The following is a 13,792-nucleotide window of genomic DNA, read 5'->3' as shown; positions in this document are numbered from 1 at the left end:
GAGTACTTTCCATCAGCCTCTAAGAAAAAAGTCTGAATTGTTTCCATCCAGTTATAGGAAATGTGGTTAAGTCAGGGTGGGAGCAAATAAGAGAATTGTAGAGATAATCAAAAATGTTCTATCTGATTGTTGGATCATATTAAAGAAGTTCTGTATTAAAATCACAGATGAGTTTGATTCCCCGTAGTTTAAATTCCAGGGTATTACTAATTAAGAGGTCTCTTGGTTTTTGGTACTGTTTCTCTCCCTCTATGTGTGAAACGTGCAAGCTGCTAATTGCGTTAGTACATTCTAAGACAGAGTCTGTTCTCAAAGCAATACACACAGAGAGAGACTCAAAGCAATACTTCGTAACAACAGAAACAGCACCCAGAGACTCCCCGACCTTTTGTTGTATTAACAATTGTGATTAAAATAGAGATAGAGGATATATGTGGATGGATGCTTGGTGTGGATAATAACTGAATGATCAGGGAGGTGCCAGCCTAAGAATCCACTGTCCATCAGCTGAAGAAGGCGTCAAGTGGAAATAACCAGAGGACCCACGGAGGGAAAACTGGAATCCACCCAACAGCCTCAAGAATGGGAGAACCAAAGAGCAAGATAACAACATCTAGCAGCACGGAGCCGTCAGGAATGTGCCATCTGCTGATTGATTCAGCAACAGCATGATGAAGCAGTTCCCATAGACTGGCATAGGAAGACATTCCTATAAAAATGGACTCTAGAAAGTGAGAACTTTGGGGTCTGATTCTGCAAACCAACTTCCAGGAGCATCAGATGAGCATCTGACAAGGCCCTGCTCTCTCCTTATGTCCAGGCCACCTGGCCAGTGGCTTGGCATGAGCAACTCTAAGGCTGGTAACTATGATAACGACCTTGCAGAACCTGTGTGTGTGTGTTTGTATGAATGAATGTGTGAATAAATATGAGATTGAATGGAATGTTATAGCTATAACTAACTGCTTACTATGATTCTTTCTGTATTCACAATAAATGTGGTATTTTGCCTTTTCCCCTTTAATAAGATCCTGCTGGTTTTTATTTTATTGGTATAACATGATGCCTAAGTTAAAATCAGCATGTGATTTGACTGTTGCCTATTTAGTTATTGAAATGATGGTTTCTTCATAAGTAGACCTGTTGTCTAAGGAGCCCATGGAGTTTGGGTTAGAAATCGCTGTATAGTTTAAAATGAGGCAGCATCTGCCTTTCTCCAAGGATAATAACAGCCGCATTGTATCTGGGCCTGGATAGATTTTCTTTCAGACCCAACTATCATACGTAAAATTGATCCTTCATAAGGTCTCACTGTCTGTAACATTTGCGTCATATGCATCTTTGGACTTCTAAAGATTTGTGGCATGCAGTACTATAGCTAAATGATGTTTGTGATTGTAGAATAGAAAGCCAAACTGAACATGTAATTTTCTCTCTAAGTATTTTGAGAACAAGCTCTTTGATGAAGCAGTGCACCAAGGAGTTCTTTTTTGAAGCAAAAGACAGAAAGACCCTATGATCAACAAAGCAGAAGAGGAAGGACTGCAGAACATTATTTAAAAAAAAAAAAAAGACAGTCACTTTGTGGCTTCTTCTCTTAGAATGGCTGCCAGATTCCACCCTAGATATGGTTGCATGTCAGTCGTTTTTGAGTGATCCCCGTGAATATAATCTGTAAAGTGCCTTGGGATACTTCAGGGCAAAAGATGCTGTGTGTACATACAGAAAGGTGGTTATGTTATTACTTAAAACTAGAAAAATCTACTCCTTTTAAAGAATATTGTGTGTTTTGTTTGTTCATTACAGTGTAACTTCTTGGCCTATTTTGGTCTTCACATTACTGTTTAGAACAGCACCCCTGAATGATAGTGGTTTGATATTCATAAAATATAATTTTTACAAAAAAGGTTAGACTGTGTTAACCATGATTTCAATGACGTGACTGTAAATGCATAGTGTTTAACTTCTTGAAATAATATATTTCTGAATTCAGACTTATGACCCAATCATGTCCCCTTGAAGGTAGTGGGAGTCCTGCTGTTGACTTAAATGGGAACAAGATAAAACCCACAGTTCAGAGTCCCAAATCTCAAAACATGTACGCTAATTTGCATAATTTTTCTATGCAGGAATTTCTGGTTGCTGTTGGGCTGAGAGGAGCCACTCTCCAGCACAGAGTATTGCCTTCAGGTCTAAGCTGGCATGAACAGGTCAGGTTAATGTAATTTTCTTGATTTCATGTTTAATTTCAGTTTTACTACTGATTGTTTTAAAGATTGAACTGATCCTTTGTGAAAAATCTTTGTCTTTTGGCTTGTGTTTGATTCAATATCACTATCTTACTGTGTTCTCAGAAGTGTTATTGCTGTCCTTTGACATTCTTTCCCCTCTTGCCTCCAGAGCATTGCTAGAGTTTGATCTTGTTGTGAAATGCTTATCTGTGTCATTATTTCCCATCTCATTTGCAACAATTCCTTCTACTGTGATCATTCTGAATCCTACCCTTTCAACTTCAGGAAATCCAGAATGTTGACCTCAGACTGCTCTCTCACTTTTAGATAAAAGATCTCAACACCCCAGTGCTTGATTATGTTCACCATTTTTATGTCCACCTCTGAATCCAATAATATAAATAATTCTCAACTGAAAAAAAAAAAGGCTATTAAGGGACTCTCTCCACTTCAGATCTGCAACCCTAAGGCTATTAAGGGACTCTCTCCACTTCAGATCTGCAACCCTATAACTGTCTTCATTTCCATCTATTCATTTAATTTCTTAAATCACTTCTCTCCTATCTCTTTCCCACACCTCGTTTGAATAGTAGTAGTTGGAATAAAAAACTTTGGAGCAAGAGTGAATGACTGATTAAATATAAGCCTGTAATGCCAGGCTGCAGCAGAATAAAAGGCTATATTGAGATGTGTGAATATAAAGGTTCAGTATATGACAAGAGAGAAAATTCTTGAGTACACAGAACTGAAGTGAGAGCCTTACCTGGAACACCTTTGGGTGGTACCTCTTTATAAAAAGGATAGCAAGGAACTAGGAGGGCAAGAGCAGTAAAGAAAATGATGGAATGTATCATACATGAGTGAAGTTTGAAGAAATGTAACTTTTGTAGCTTAAATTAAGGGAGCGGGGGATTGTGCTCGCTGAGAACAAATACTTGAAGGGAAAAAATGTAGAGGAGTAAACTCAAATAGTATTACAAGAAATGTTGACCTTTCAACTAAAGATGGGCAAGTTTAGATAAGAGAGAGAATTTTCCTAATAGTAAAAACTTGGCAAGAGTAGTGGTTCAGACCAAATTAGTGGGTGGGGGGGGGGTGGGAATAGACTCTAGGGAATAATGTAGATTACTAAATGGGGATATGGTAGAGGTCTATGGCCGAGCCAAGCCTGATCCGCCCTGAGACCTTCCCGCCTTGAGGGAGCAGTGGGAAAGCCTGCGGGGAAGGTCTCTCGGCGGTTCAGGCTTGGCTCAGCCTTTCCCGAGGGCCCCCGGGCTGGATGACGGTGGTGCCCCTGGGCCTAGCAGATCCCAGAACAAGAGCAACATCTTCAGCTGGAACCTGGTGGAGAAGCTGAAGAGACTCAGGCGGGACAAAGTGGTGGCCAGAGGAGAGGCCTCCTTCCGGGGCGCAGGGGAGGGCAGGCAGCCCGCTGGGATGCGAGCCACCACTACGCAGCCGTGAGCTGGTTCTTGGGACTCTGCTGCTAAGGGGAGCCCATGAGCCTCCTTGTTGGGACATGACCCCCTGCAGAGCAACACGGCTCCCTCCTGGGCCTCCCCATCAACCCCTCCCCAGAGCTCTTTCCAGCCAGGAGCCAGCATGGGGGAGGGAGAGCGATGATCTGTCTGCGTCTTGGCTGCTGGCAGGAGCTGGGCTCAGCAGAGGGGTCTGCTCTGTTGTCTTAATTTATTTCCAGCCCCCTTCCCCCATGGCAAGCCCCCCTTCCCTTTAAAAAAGGGAAGGAGGAGGATCCGGGGAACTACAGGCAAGTCAGCCTCACCTCAGTCCCTGGAAAAATCATGGAGCTGGTCCTCAAGGAATCAATTCTGAAGCACTTAGAGGAGAGGAAAGTGATCAGGAACAGTCAGCATGGATTCACCAAGGGCAAGTCATGCCTAACTAATCTAATTGCCTTCTATGACGAGATAACTGACTCTATGGAAAGCAGTGGACGTGTTATTCCTTGACTTTAGCAAAGCTTTTGACATGGTCTCCCACAGTATTCTTGCCAGCAAGTTAAAGAAGTATAGGCTGGATGAATGGACTATAAGGTTTATAGAAAGCTGGCTAGATCGTCGGGCTCAATGGGTAGTGATCAATGGCTCCATGTCTAGTTGGCAGCCAGTATCAAATGGAGTGCTTCAAGGGTCGGTCCTTGGGCCGGTTTTGTTCAATATCTTCATTAATGATCTGGAGGATGGTGTGGATTGCACCCTCGGCAAGTTTGCAGATGACACTAAACTGGGAGGAGAGGTAGATACGCTGGAGGGTAGGGATAGGATATAGAGGGCCCTAGACAAATGAGAGGATTGGGCCAAAAGAAATCTGATGAGGTTGAACAAGGACAAGTGCAGAGTCCTGCACTTAGGATGGAAGAATCCCATGCACACTACAGATTAGGGACCGAATGGCTAGCCAGCAGTTCTGCAGAAAAGGACCTATGGGTTACAGTGGACGAGAAGAATGAGGGGGGATTTGATAGATGCTTTCAACTACCTGAAAGGGGGTTCCAAAGAGGATGGACCTAGACTGTTCTCAGTGGTAGCGGATGACAGAATGAGGGGTCTCAAGTTGCAGTGGGGGAGGTTTAGGTTGGATATTAGGAAAAACTTTTTCACTAGGAGGGTGGTGAAGCCCTGGAATGCGTTACCTAGGGAGGTGGTGGAATCTCCTTCCTTTGAAGTTTTTAAGGTCAGGCTTGCAAAGCCCTGGCTGGGATGATTTAGTTGGGGATTAGTCCTGCTTTGAGTAGGGGGTTGGACTTGAGGTCCCTTCCAACCCTGATATTCTATGATTCTATAAAATCATGAATGATGTGGAGAAAGTGAATAAGAAAGTGTTATTTACCTTCACATAACACAAAAACCAGGGGTTACCCAATGAAATTAATAGGTAGCAGCTTTAAAACAAACAAAAAGAAGTACTTCTACACAGTATGCACAGTCAACTTGTGGAAATCATTGCCAAGGGCTGTTGTGACAGCCAAAACTATAACTGGATTCAAAAAAGAATTACGTAAGTTCATGGAGGATAGGTCCATGAATAGCTATTAGCCAAGATGGTCAGGGATGCAACCACATGCTCTGGGTGTCCCTAAGCCTCTGGCTGCCAGATGCTGGGACTGAACAACAGGGGATGGATCATTTGATGATTGCCTTGTTCTGTTGATTACCCTTGAAGCATCCGGCATTGGCCACTGTTGGAAGACAGGTTACTAGACTAGATGGACCATTAGTCTGATCCAGTGTGGCCATTCTTAAGTTCTTACATCCTTATGTCGGAACTAACATGCACTTTTGTAGTTGTTGGGTTGGATTAAAAGGTTTCCATTCCTACTGTCTAATTCTCAACAGTTTGGGGGTTTCCTTCTCACATGTTCTGCCCTTTTTACATAGAACACTCTCCCTTCCTTTCAACTACTGAGTAAATGCCCCCGTAATATTTTGAGTTTCTCCCCCTCCTTCTCTCTCTCAAACATTTTGTTATACTATGTATTAAGGATTATGTCTTTTAAAAATCCATGTTTACTAAACTAGCATATATTGAAAGATCATAATCATATTTTTGTGCTTGTAGATTTTATATTTTTTGAATATTTCTGATGAGCCTGTTTTGGGATATAATCCTCCAGCTTCCATTACAACTTTTCATATACACCTCTGGAGTTGTGCTCTTGATTACAGGTAAATAAAATAAATGTATGTTTGTCTCCTTATGGTGCAGTAACTGTTTAGTTAGTTACTCTTTAGGAATACTCCAGTTTACATATCAGAATGCATATTTGTGCAGGCTTGTTTTGAAGAAAATTTTATAACTAAAAATATAACTCTTGATCAACCTTTAAGATTGCATTGTTGCATTTCTAAAATATGTAGGATGTATTAACATTTTTTCTCCTTTTTTGTTGTTAGGCCTTTGTTTTTGCCAACCAGATCTCTACTTACTGTTGAAACTTTCAGCATTTCCAGTAATGTTGCACTGGATAAGTCCTCTTCTACTCTCAGGTATAAATTAGAGTGTTCATAAAATATGGAAGCTCACATAACCATGGTAGCCTTTATTTCTTCTTCGAGTGCTTGCTCATGTCCATTCCACGTTAGGTGGTGAGGCACACCACATTCACAGTTGCTGGAGATTTTTCCTTCAATGGTATCCATCGGGCTGGCTCTAGTGCTCTTTGGACTTGGTGCTTACAGTTCCCGCCCAGGTCCTCGCCTCCCTCGGTCGGTGGAGAGACCCCTGGTTGGTAGGCTTTGTCAATCCCTATGCTTCAGTATCCCTAATCTTGAATGCATCCAAGCTAGGTTGGGGGGCTCACCTCGAGCACCTCAGGAATCAAGGTCTGTGGTCCCAAAAGAAACTCTCCTTATATATAAATGTCAGAGAGCACAGAGGGGTCCGCCTAGCATGTTTTTATCCCAGATTGCAGGCAAGGTTATGCAAGTCCTTACGGACAACATGGCAGCCATGTTTTACATGAACAGGCAAGAAGGGGCATGCTCGTCCCCTTGTGTCAAGAGGCCATTTACTTATGGGAATTCTGCATAAAGCACTCGATCCACGTTGAAGCTTCTCACCTTCCAGGAGCTGAGAACAATCTGGCAGATCACCTCAGCAGATCTTTCTCCTCTCACCATGAGTGGTCCCTTCATCCTGATATAGTCAGGATCATCTTCCGGCAGCGGGTGACTCCCCTCAGAGACCTGTTTGCAACCAGGTAAACAGGAAGTGTCAGTAGTTTTGATCTCTATGCAGGAGCAGCCCAGGCTTGCTCACGGATGCCTTCTTACAGATGCCTGCTCCCCTGGACAAAGCACCTGTTCTGTGCGTTTCCCCCCATTTCTCTCATGTACAGTCTTACTCAAAGTCAAGCACAACAGAAAGAAGGTTATTCTTGTGGCCCTAGCATGACCATGCCAGCACTGGTTCGGAATGTTATTGGACCTGTCCGTAGTGACCCCCATGCCGCTCCCTCCCCTTCAGACCTGATCTTGCGTAATCATGTCTGATTGCTCCACCCGAATCTTAAGGCACTCCACCTGACCACATGGAAGCTCCATGGTTAAACCCAGCAGAGCTGGCCTATTTGGAGCAAGTCTGCCAGGTATTGCTAGGTAGTAGGAAACCATCTACTAGAGCGACTTACCTCGCCAAGTGGAAGCATTTCTCCGTGTGGTTGTCCCAGTGAGGCATCTCACCTTCTAGGTCACCTCTCCAGTCTGTGCTGGAGTATCTGCTTCATCTGAAACATCAGGGCCTACTCATCTCATCAGTTCAGGTACATCTAGCAGCCATCTCAGCCTTCCACCCTCCGGTGGATGGGAGTTCGTTTTTTTCTCACAAAATGTCCATTCACTTCCTCAGGGGCTTAGACTATACCGGCAGATTTGTGAACCCATTCCCCCATGGGACCTAAACCTGGTCCTGTCAAGATTCACAGGCCCTCCCTTTGAGCTGTTGGCATCATTCCCCTTGTCGGACCTCTCCTGGAAGTTGCCTTCCTGGTAGCGATTACCTTGGTCAGGAGGGTTTCAGAGATCAGGGCCCTTACATCAGAACCCCTGTATACAGTGTTCTTTAAGGACAAGGTTCAACTTCACCCCCCAACCCCGCATTCCTTCTGAAAGTAGTCTGATTAGCGTGAAACTGCAATAGCGTCCTGCCAGTATTCTTCCTGAAACCACACAAGAATAGGGAGGAGCAGTGTCTCCACACTTTGGACGTTAGGCATGCCCTGGCTTCCTATATAGAAAGGACTAAACTGTTCCGTACATCCAAGCAGCTCTTTGTGGCAATAGCAGACAGAATGAAAGGTCTGCCAGTTTGGGCCCAAAGAATTTAATCCTGGATCGCTTCCTGCATTCACTCGTGCTATGAGCAGATGGGTGCTCCATCTCCTGCCATCTGCACTGCCTACTTGATGAGAGCTCAAGCTTCCTCAGCAGCGTTTCAGGCCCAGGCGCCAATCCAGATATTTGCAGAGCGGCGACCTGGTTCTCGGTGCGTATTTTTTCATCCCACTATGCCGTCACCCAGCAGGCTAGAGATGATTCCAGGTTTGGTAGAGCAGTGTTGCAATCCTCATGTCCGTGAACTCTGAGCCCACCTCTTAAGGTACTGCTTGGGAGTCACCTAATGTGGAATGGACACGAGCAAGCACTTGAAGAAGAAAAAGTGGCTACTAACCTTTCTGTAAGTGTTTTCCTTTGAGATGTGTTGCTCATGTCCGTTCCACAACTCACCCTTTCGGAGTTAGCCTGTGAGAAAGAACTGAGAAGGTGTGGAGCTGGCCAGGCCCCTTATACCGGTACATGTGTGCGCAGCATCAGAGTGTACTAAAGCCTGCCCAACAGATACCACTGAGGGAAAAATTTCCATCAACTGTGCACTCAGCGCGCGCACGCCGCCTAACGTGGAAGGGACATGAGCAACACATCTCAAAGAACAACAGTTACAGAAAGGTTAGTAACCATTTTTTCTGTCTTTTGTGGAGAAAATGTTCTCCTCAAGTGGAGAATTACATCTATTCCAGACTGTGTATTATACTTTGCCTGTATATAATCCCTTGGTTTGCTTAAATCCATTGTTCTTGAGTGGATTGCTTGTCCCACTGCTAATTGTTGTTGTGACACCTTTAAATATGCTTGAAAAATATTGTAAAATCAGGTGTTTGTGTGTGGGCTGCTGAGCACGATGGCATCTTCAGATCTTTAGAACAAGGATTTGCTTAGGTCAGGTTGAATAGTAGATAAAGAAATACTTAATGGTTATAGCTCATCCTAAATTAATATTAGGTTTCAGAGTAGCAGCCGTGTTAGTCTGTATTCGCAAAAATAAAGGGAGTACTTGTGGCACCTTAGAGACTAACCAATTTATTTGAGCATAAGCTTTCGTGAGCTACATCATCGATGAAGTGAGCTGTAGCTCACGAAAGCTTATGCTCAAATAAATTGGTTAGTCTCTAAGGTGCCACAAGTACTCCTTTTCTTTTTGTTAAATTAATATTGTTATTCCCCTATTTTTACTTGAGTATTGGTTCTTTGGTATTTTTATTGGATTTAAACCCTGTTTTATATCACCTGTCCCTTTTGTGGTATCCTTTTAAATGGTCTTGTAATAGTGCTGTATTCTGGAAATAAATGTTAAGTTGTTAAAAATATTTTAAACCTCTGCCATAATATAATAAAGGAAAGGTTAGCCTAACTGTATTGCCTTCCAAGGAATCTACTCATTATTCCCAGAAGGCTCTAGGGCAGCGATCCCCAAACTTTTGAGGGTCACCCCAGCACACACACCCCATCCGTGCCCCGCCAGGGCTGGGAGCAGGGTCCCTGCTCTGGGGAGATGCGGGAGACTGACGTGGACAGGAATACAGGAGCTGAGGCTGGGGCCGCAGTGAGGGGTGGGCCTTGGGTCAGGAGTGGGGCTGTGGTGGGGGCCAGCAGCCAGGCCTGTGGCCAAGTGCGGCTCTGCCCCTGGCCTCAGCCCCAGGCCTGGAACAGAGCCGCAGCCAGTGGCCAAGGCTGGGGGCTGGTGCGGAGCCAGGAGCAGAGCTGCACCAAGGCTGGGGACAGTGCCCCACAGTTTGGGGACCTCTGATCTAGGGAGACTACATGTAGCCCTGGATAATTTACAACCCCACAAAAGGTTAAACTGATGATAGTAAAAATTAAAATTATTTTATTCTCTAATAATAGTCTCCATGTCCTTACAGCCAGATGAAAGGATAGTTATTAAAAACTGTTACAATGGAGAGTAAAAACGTTAGGATTTAAATATGTTCTGGCTTTTTACATAATGTCATATCATTTACTTTGTGTGAAGTGCACAGTTTTTAACCTGGAATTTTTGTTTCCCATTTTTCTCCTGTAGAATAATCTTGGATGAGGCTGCTTTGCATTTGTCCGACAAGTGCAACACTGTTACAGTGAATCTGCAGAGAGGTAAGGGTGTTTTAGAAGCAATAGTAACCATATGCTAACCTTATAAATATAGCTTTCAGAATTTAAAGAAATCTACAGAAATATTAAAAACAGTCCAATAGGTTACTGGAGAAGAGAGCTGGGTTTATAGTGAGCAGCAAGTTAGACTTGAATGTGTAATGTAGTATAGCAGAAAAATGTGACCAGTGTAATTTTAAACTGTATGTGCAGGGTCATGTCACAGAACAAGGAAATAAAAGTTCTTTTCTGTATGGCTCTAGCAGGTTCTCTTGGAGCATTTGGGTGGCCCATTCCACGGAACCTGGTTCAATGCAGAAATAAAACCCACTCCGTCCGCACACTCCTAGTTGTCACCTACCACCCCATACTGGAACCCATATGGGATATCATCAAACAACTAAAATCCATACTCAAAGGGGACCCCATCCTGAAAGAAATATTTCCTGAGCCCCCTCTTCTGGCCTTCAAGCAGCCCCCCAGCCTCTCTAAGCTAATTATCAGAAGCAAGCTCTCCACAGACAAGCGGCACCAGACCCAACCAGTACATGTGCAAAACCTACAGACTTATATCCATTGCTACAATGATCAGCATCCCCCCCACAACATACCTTTCAAGGCAATGTAGTGGAAGATACACGTGTGCATGAACATGCATATGTATACATCCATGCTAGAGTCCTAAAAAAAGACGTGTGAGAATTCCCCAGACCCAGCTCCCCACTCCAGAAAGAGAGATGGCAGCTGAGGACCCCCTTGTTCCTCCAGACCTGGCTTCTTGCTCCAAAAGGAGAGATGATGACTTGGTAACATGGTCCTCCCTGTTAACTGTGATACCGTCTCTCCTTTCAGAGCAGGCCCAGAAGCAGAAGAGGTGTGAGGAGACGGTGTCCTTGCCTCCTTCACCTCTTTCACTTTGGGTCCATTCTGGAAGGAGAAGTGGCAGCTCAATAACCTGGGCCACCCAAGTTACTGAGCCACCACCTCTCCTTCTGGAGCAGGGAGCCAGGTCAGAAGTATTCTTACTTTTCTCTATTTGTTGGTTTTTTTCTGTCCTCCCATCCCCCAATATTAATGCTGATATTTACCCAGAAAACCCAAGTTAAATTTTTCCACTGATTTTCATCCCATGTTTTTTTTACTTTTTGTAATAAACATAAATAAATTAACAGGAAATTTTGAACAAAATAACAAGCAAAAATGAGGACGCTTGCTTGTGTGTTAAGGTATTTAAAGGGCTGTTTCTGAGGAAGTGGTGGGGGCACTAGCCTAGAACTTGTATGCCAGTTCAGCTCCAAGAAGGATCTATCAGGTCACTGTTTTATGCCACCTGTTGGCACCCTACTCCATAACACACAGGCAGGGGTCGGGCAGGGCGTGCAGTGCTCTACTTGATTCTTAGCTGGCAGAGTAATCCTTGATTTGGCCCCATCTGGCCAAGAACTGGGGAAATGGACAGGTGGCTTAAAGCCACCTTTCTCTTCTTCACTCAGCTGCACCAAATGTAAACCAGAAATAGCTGAGGATTGAGCCCAGAGAGCTCCTCTGATGTAAGGCAACATAGAAGCATAAAGTGTGTTGACAAGACCAAAACAAACAAAATTTAGTTCATTATGCTTCTTAACAGAGATTAATAATTGGTGATTTAAAAAACAAACAGAATTTAAGATGACATTTGATGTTGGGCAGTGTTTAAAATATTCATTTGGACTTTCAGATTATATTCGTGTTATGGATATGGGACTCTTGGAACTCACCATAACAGCAGTAAAACCTGGTTCTGATGGGGAGAGAGTAAGTACTTAAAATAGAAAGAATAAAATAATAATGTTAATCCTAAATGATAAAAATACATATTTTGTATTTTGATTTTAAAACATTTTGAAAAGCTTAAATCACATTTAGGATCAAATCCTACTTAACAGTTTTAAAACATCCCTTCTCTCATCATCAGATTGTGAGATTTCAGGTTCCAAAGTAGTTTATCAATTATGCTCTGTTTCTAAAGCTTTTATATTGAATGATCAGACAACTAAGTAATCTAGATAACAATAAATCTGTGTATACTCTTCATATGGAACGTTAAATTGATCTTGGATAGATTTCTGACATTGTGTTATTGCTGCCTAGCTTAAGCCACGCTTTGAGCTACACAGTTCCAGTGATGTAATCCATATCCGAACATGCTCAGATTCTTGTGCTGCGCTAATGAATCTTATACAGTATATTGCGAGTTATGGCGATTTGCATCCACCTAGCAAAACAGAGATTAAACCTGGAGTCGTCAAGCGGAAAACCAAGGTATGAAATGGCAAAGGAACACTAACTCACCTCACACTACCATCATCACATTTTCTAATCAGACACATTAGCTGTGCTTTCCACAATAATAATCATAGTAATAATAATTAATGTATACTTTTTATAGAACTTTCCCCACAAATACTTAACTTATTGTGTGGGCTTAATGTCTCTGAAGCAGTTCTCACAGTAATTGCTTTTTGCAATAATTTTTCCTTTCCTCTTGGCACTCAACATGTAAGCTCAACAGTACAAAATCCCTTAGATACCATCCTGATACACTTAATTCTCTTTTTGAAGACAAGATTCTAGGACATATATATGCCTGTCCACATATGACTATTTCAAATACTGCAACACCTAGGCATTTCTCTAATACAGCGTGTATTCACACTCAACAGTGATGTTACAGACCTTCAAAATGTTTGCTAAAACCTTTTTGTCTGGATAATCTAGGGTATAGTCCCAGTTTACATGTTTATTTTAAAATGCAATTATCTTCCACACTGTGGTTTTACACTGGAATACCAAACCGTGAAAGTAAAAATCATATTCATAAATACTTGTTAAGCACAGTGCTTCAGTTTCTTTATAATTGTAACTTTATATAGTTCTTCTGTTTGTAGGCAGATGCCTCTAGCCGACCATCTTCCCAAGGACTAGTCCTTGCTGAAGCAGAACAACAGATTTTACGGGATTTGATGAGTGATGCTATGGAGGAAATTGAGATCCATCAAGCTGCTTCCCCCATTGGGCCACAATCTAATGGTAGAAGAAGCCTAGAATCACATTTAATCCTTCAAAATTTTCTATCAGATTTCAGTCTTAATGCCAGTATTGCAGAAGTAGCAACTTAAGGTTAAATTCAGATATATGTAATGGAATAAGAGCAGGTAGTTAGAACAGTAGTCAATGAATTTGACCCTTTGGGACTCAGTGTGTTAGGGATCTGGGCAGACATAAAGTGATAAGACATCAAGTAGGAAACCAGGAGCTCATTCACAGCAGTCGAGGCAGTCCAGGAGGATGGAGTAGTAGTCTGCAGTATCAAAGGAAGAACTTAGATTCAGGAGAGTGATCTAGGGAGAAACCATTAGGAGAAAGAACAAGGTAATTGATTATGTAGGAGGACTGTGATTTTTTTTTGCCATGGTAAGAATTAAATACCATTGGTTAAGGATATTGTATTGTAAGATGTGATGGGAAAGATGAGAGGCTATGTTCTCAAGTCTGTTGCTAAGGAATGGAAGATTAGACATTGGTTGCTGTCATGTCAAGAGTCTCATTTGATTATGAGATCTTCAGTTTTTATGTAGT

At 42.7% G+C, this 13,792-nt stretch overlaps 1 protein-coding gene across 3 annotated transcripts in view; it reads left to right on the top strand.

Moving 5' to 3' along the window:
• ATG2B (autophagy related 2B) overlaps nt 1-13,792 on the top strand; it is an 88,411-nt gene that overhangs the window by 48,844 nt on the left and 25,775 nt on the right. For all 3 annotated transcript variants that reach the window (XR_013346426.1, XM_077819331.1, XM_077819330.1), the window contains exons 23-29: nt 2,130-2,210; nt 5,811-5,917; nt 6,146-6,238; nt 10,107-10,177; nt 11,892-11,968; nt 12,305-12,475; nt 13,102-13,243. Coding sequence is in view for 2 of the 3 variants with exons in the window: in XM_077819331.1 (XP_077675457.1) it covers nt 2,130-2,210; nt 5,811-5,917; nt 6,146-6,238; nt 10,107-10,177; nt 11,892-11,968; nt 12,305-12,475; nt 13,102-13,243 (742 nt within the window). In the remaining variant the exon portion in view is untranslated. The remainder of the gene's footprint in view (nt 1-2,129; nt 2,211-5,810; nt 5,918-6,145; nt 6,239-10,106; nt 10,178-11,891; nt 11,969-12,304; nt 12,476-13,101; nt 13,244-13,792) is intronic.

The sequence above is a fragment of the Eretmochelys imbricata genome, chromosome 6 (genome assembly GCF_965152235.1).
Source record: "Eretmochelys imbricata isolate rEreImb1 chromosome 6, rEreImb1.hap1, whole genome shotgun sequence".
In the NCBI taxonomy this organism is placed as follows: Eukaryota; Metazoa; Chordata; order Testudines; family Cheloniidae; genus Eretmochelys; species Eretmochelys imbricata.
The sequence above is the reverse complement of the archived record's forward strand: the minus strand, read 5'-3'. Positions and strand labels throughout refer to the sequence as shown.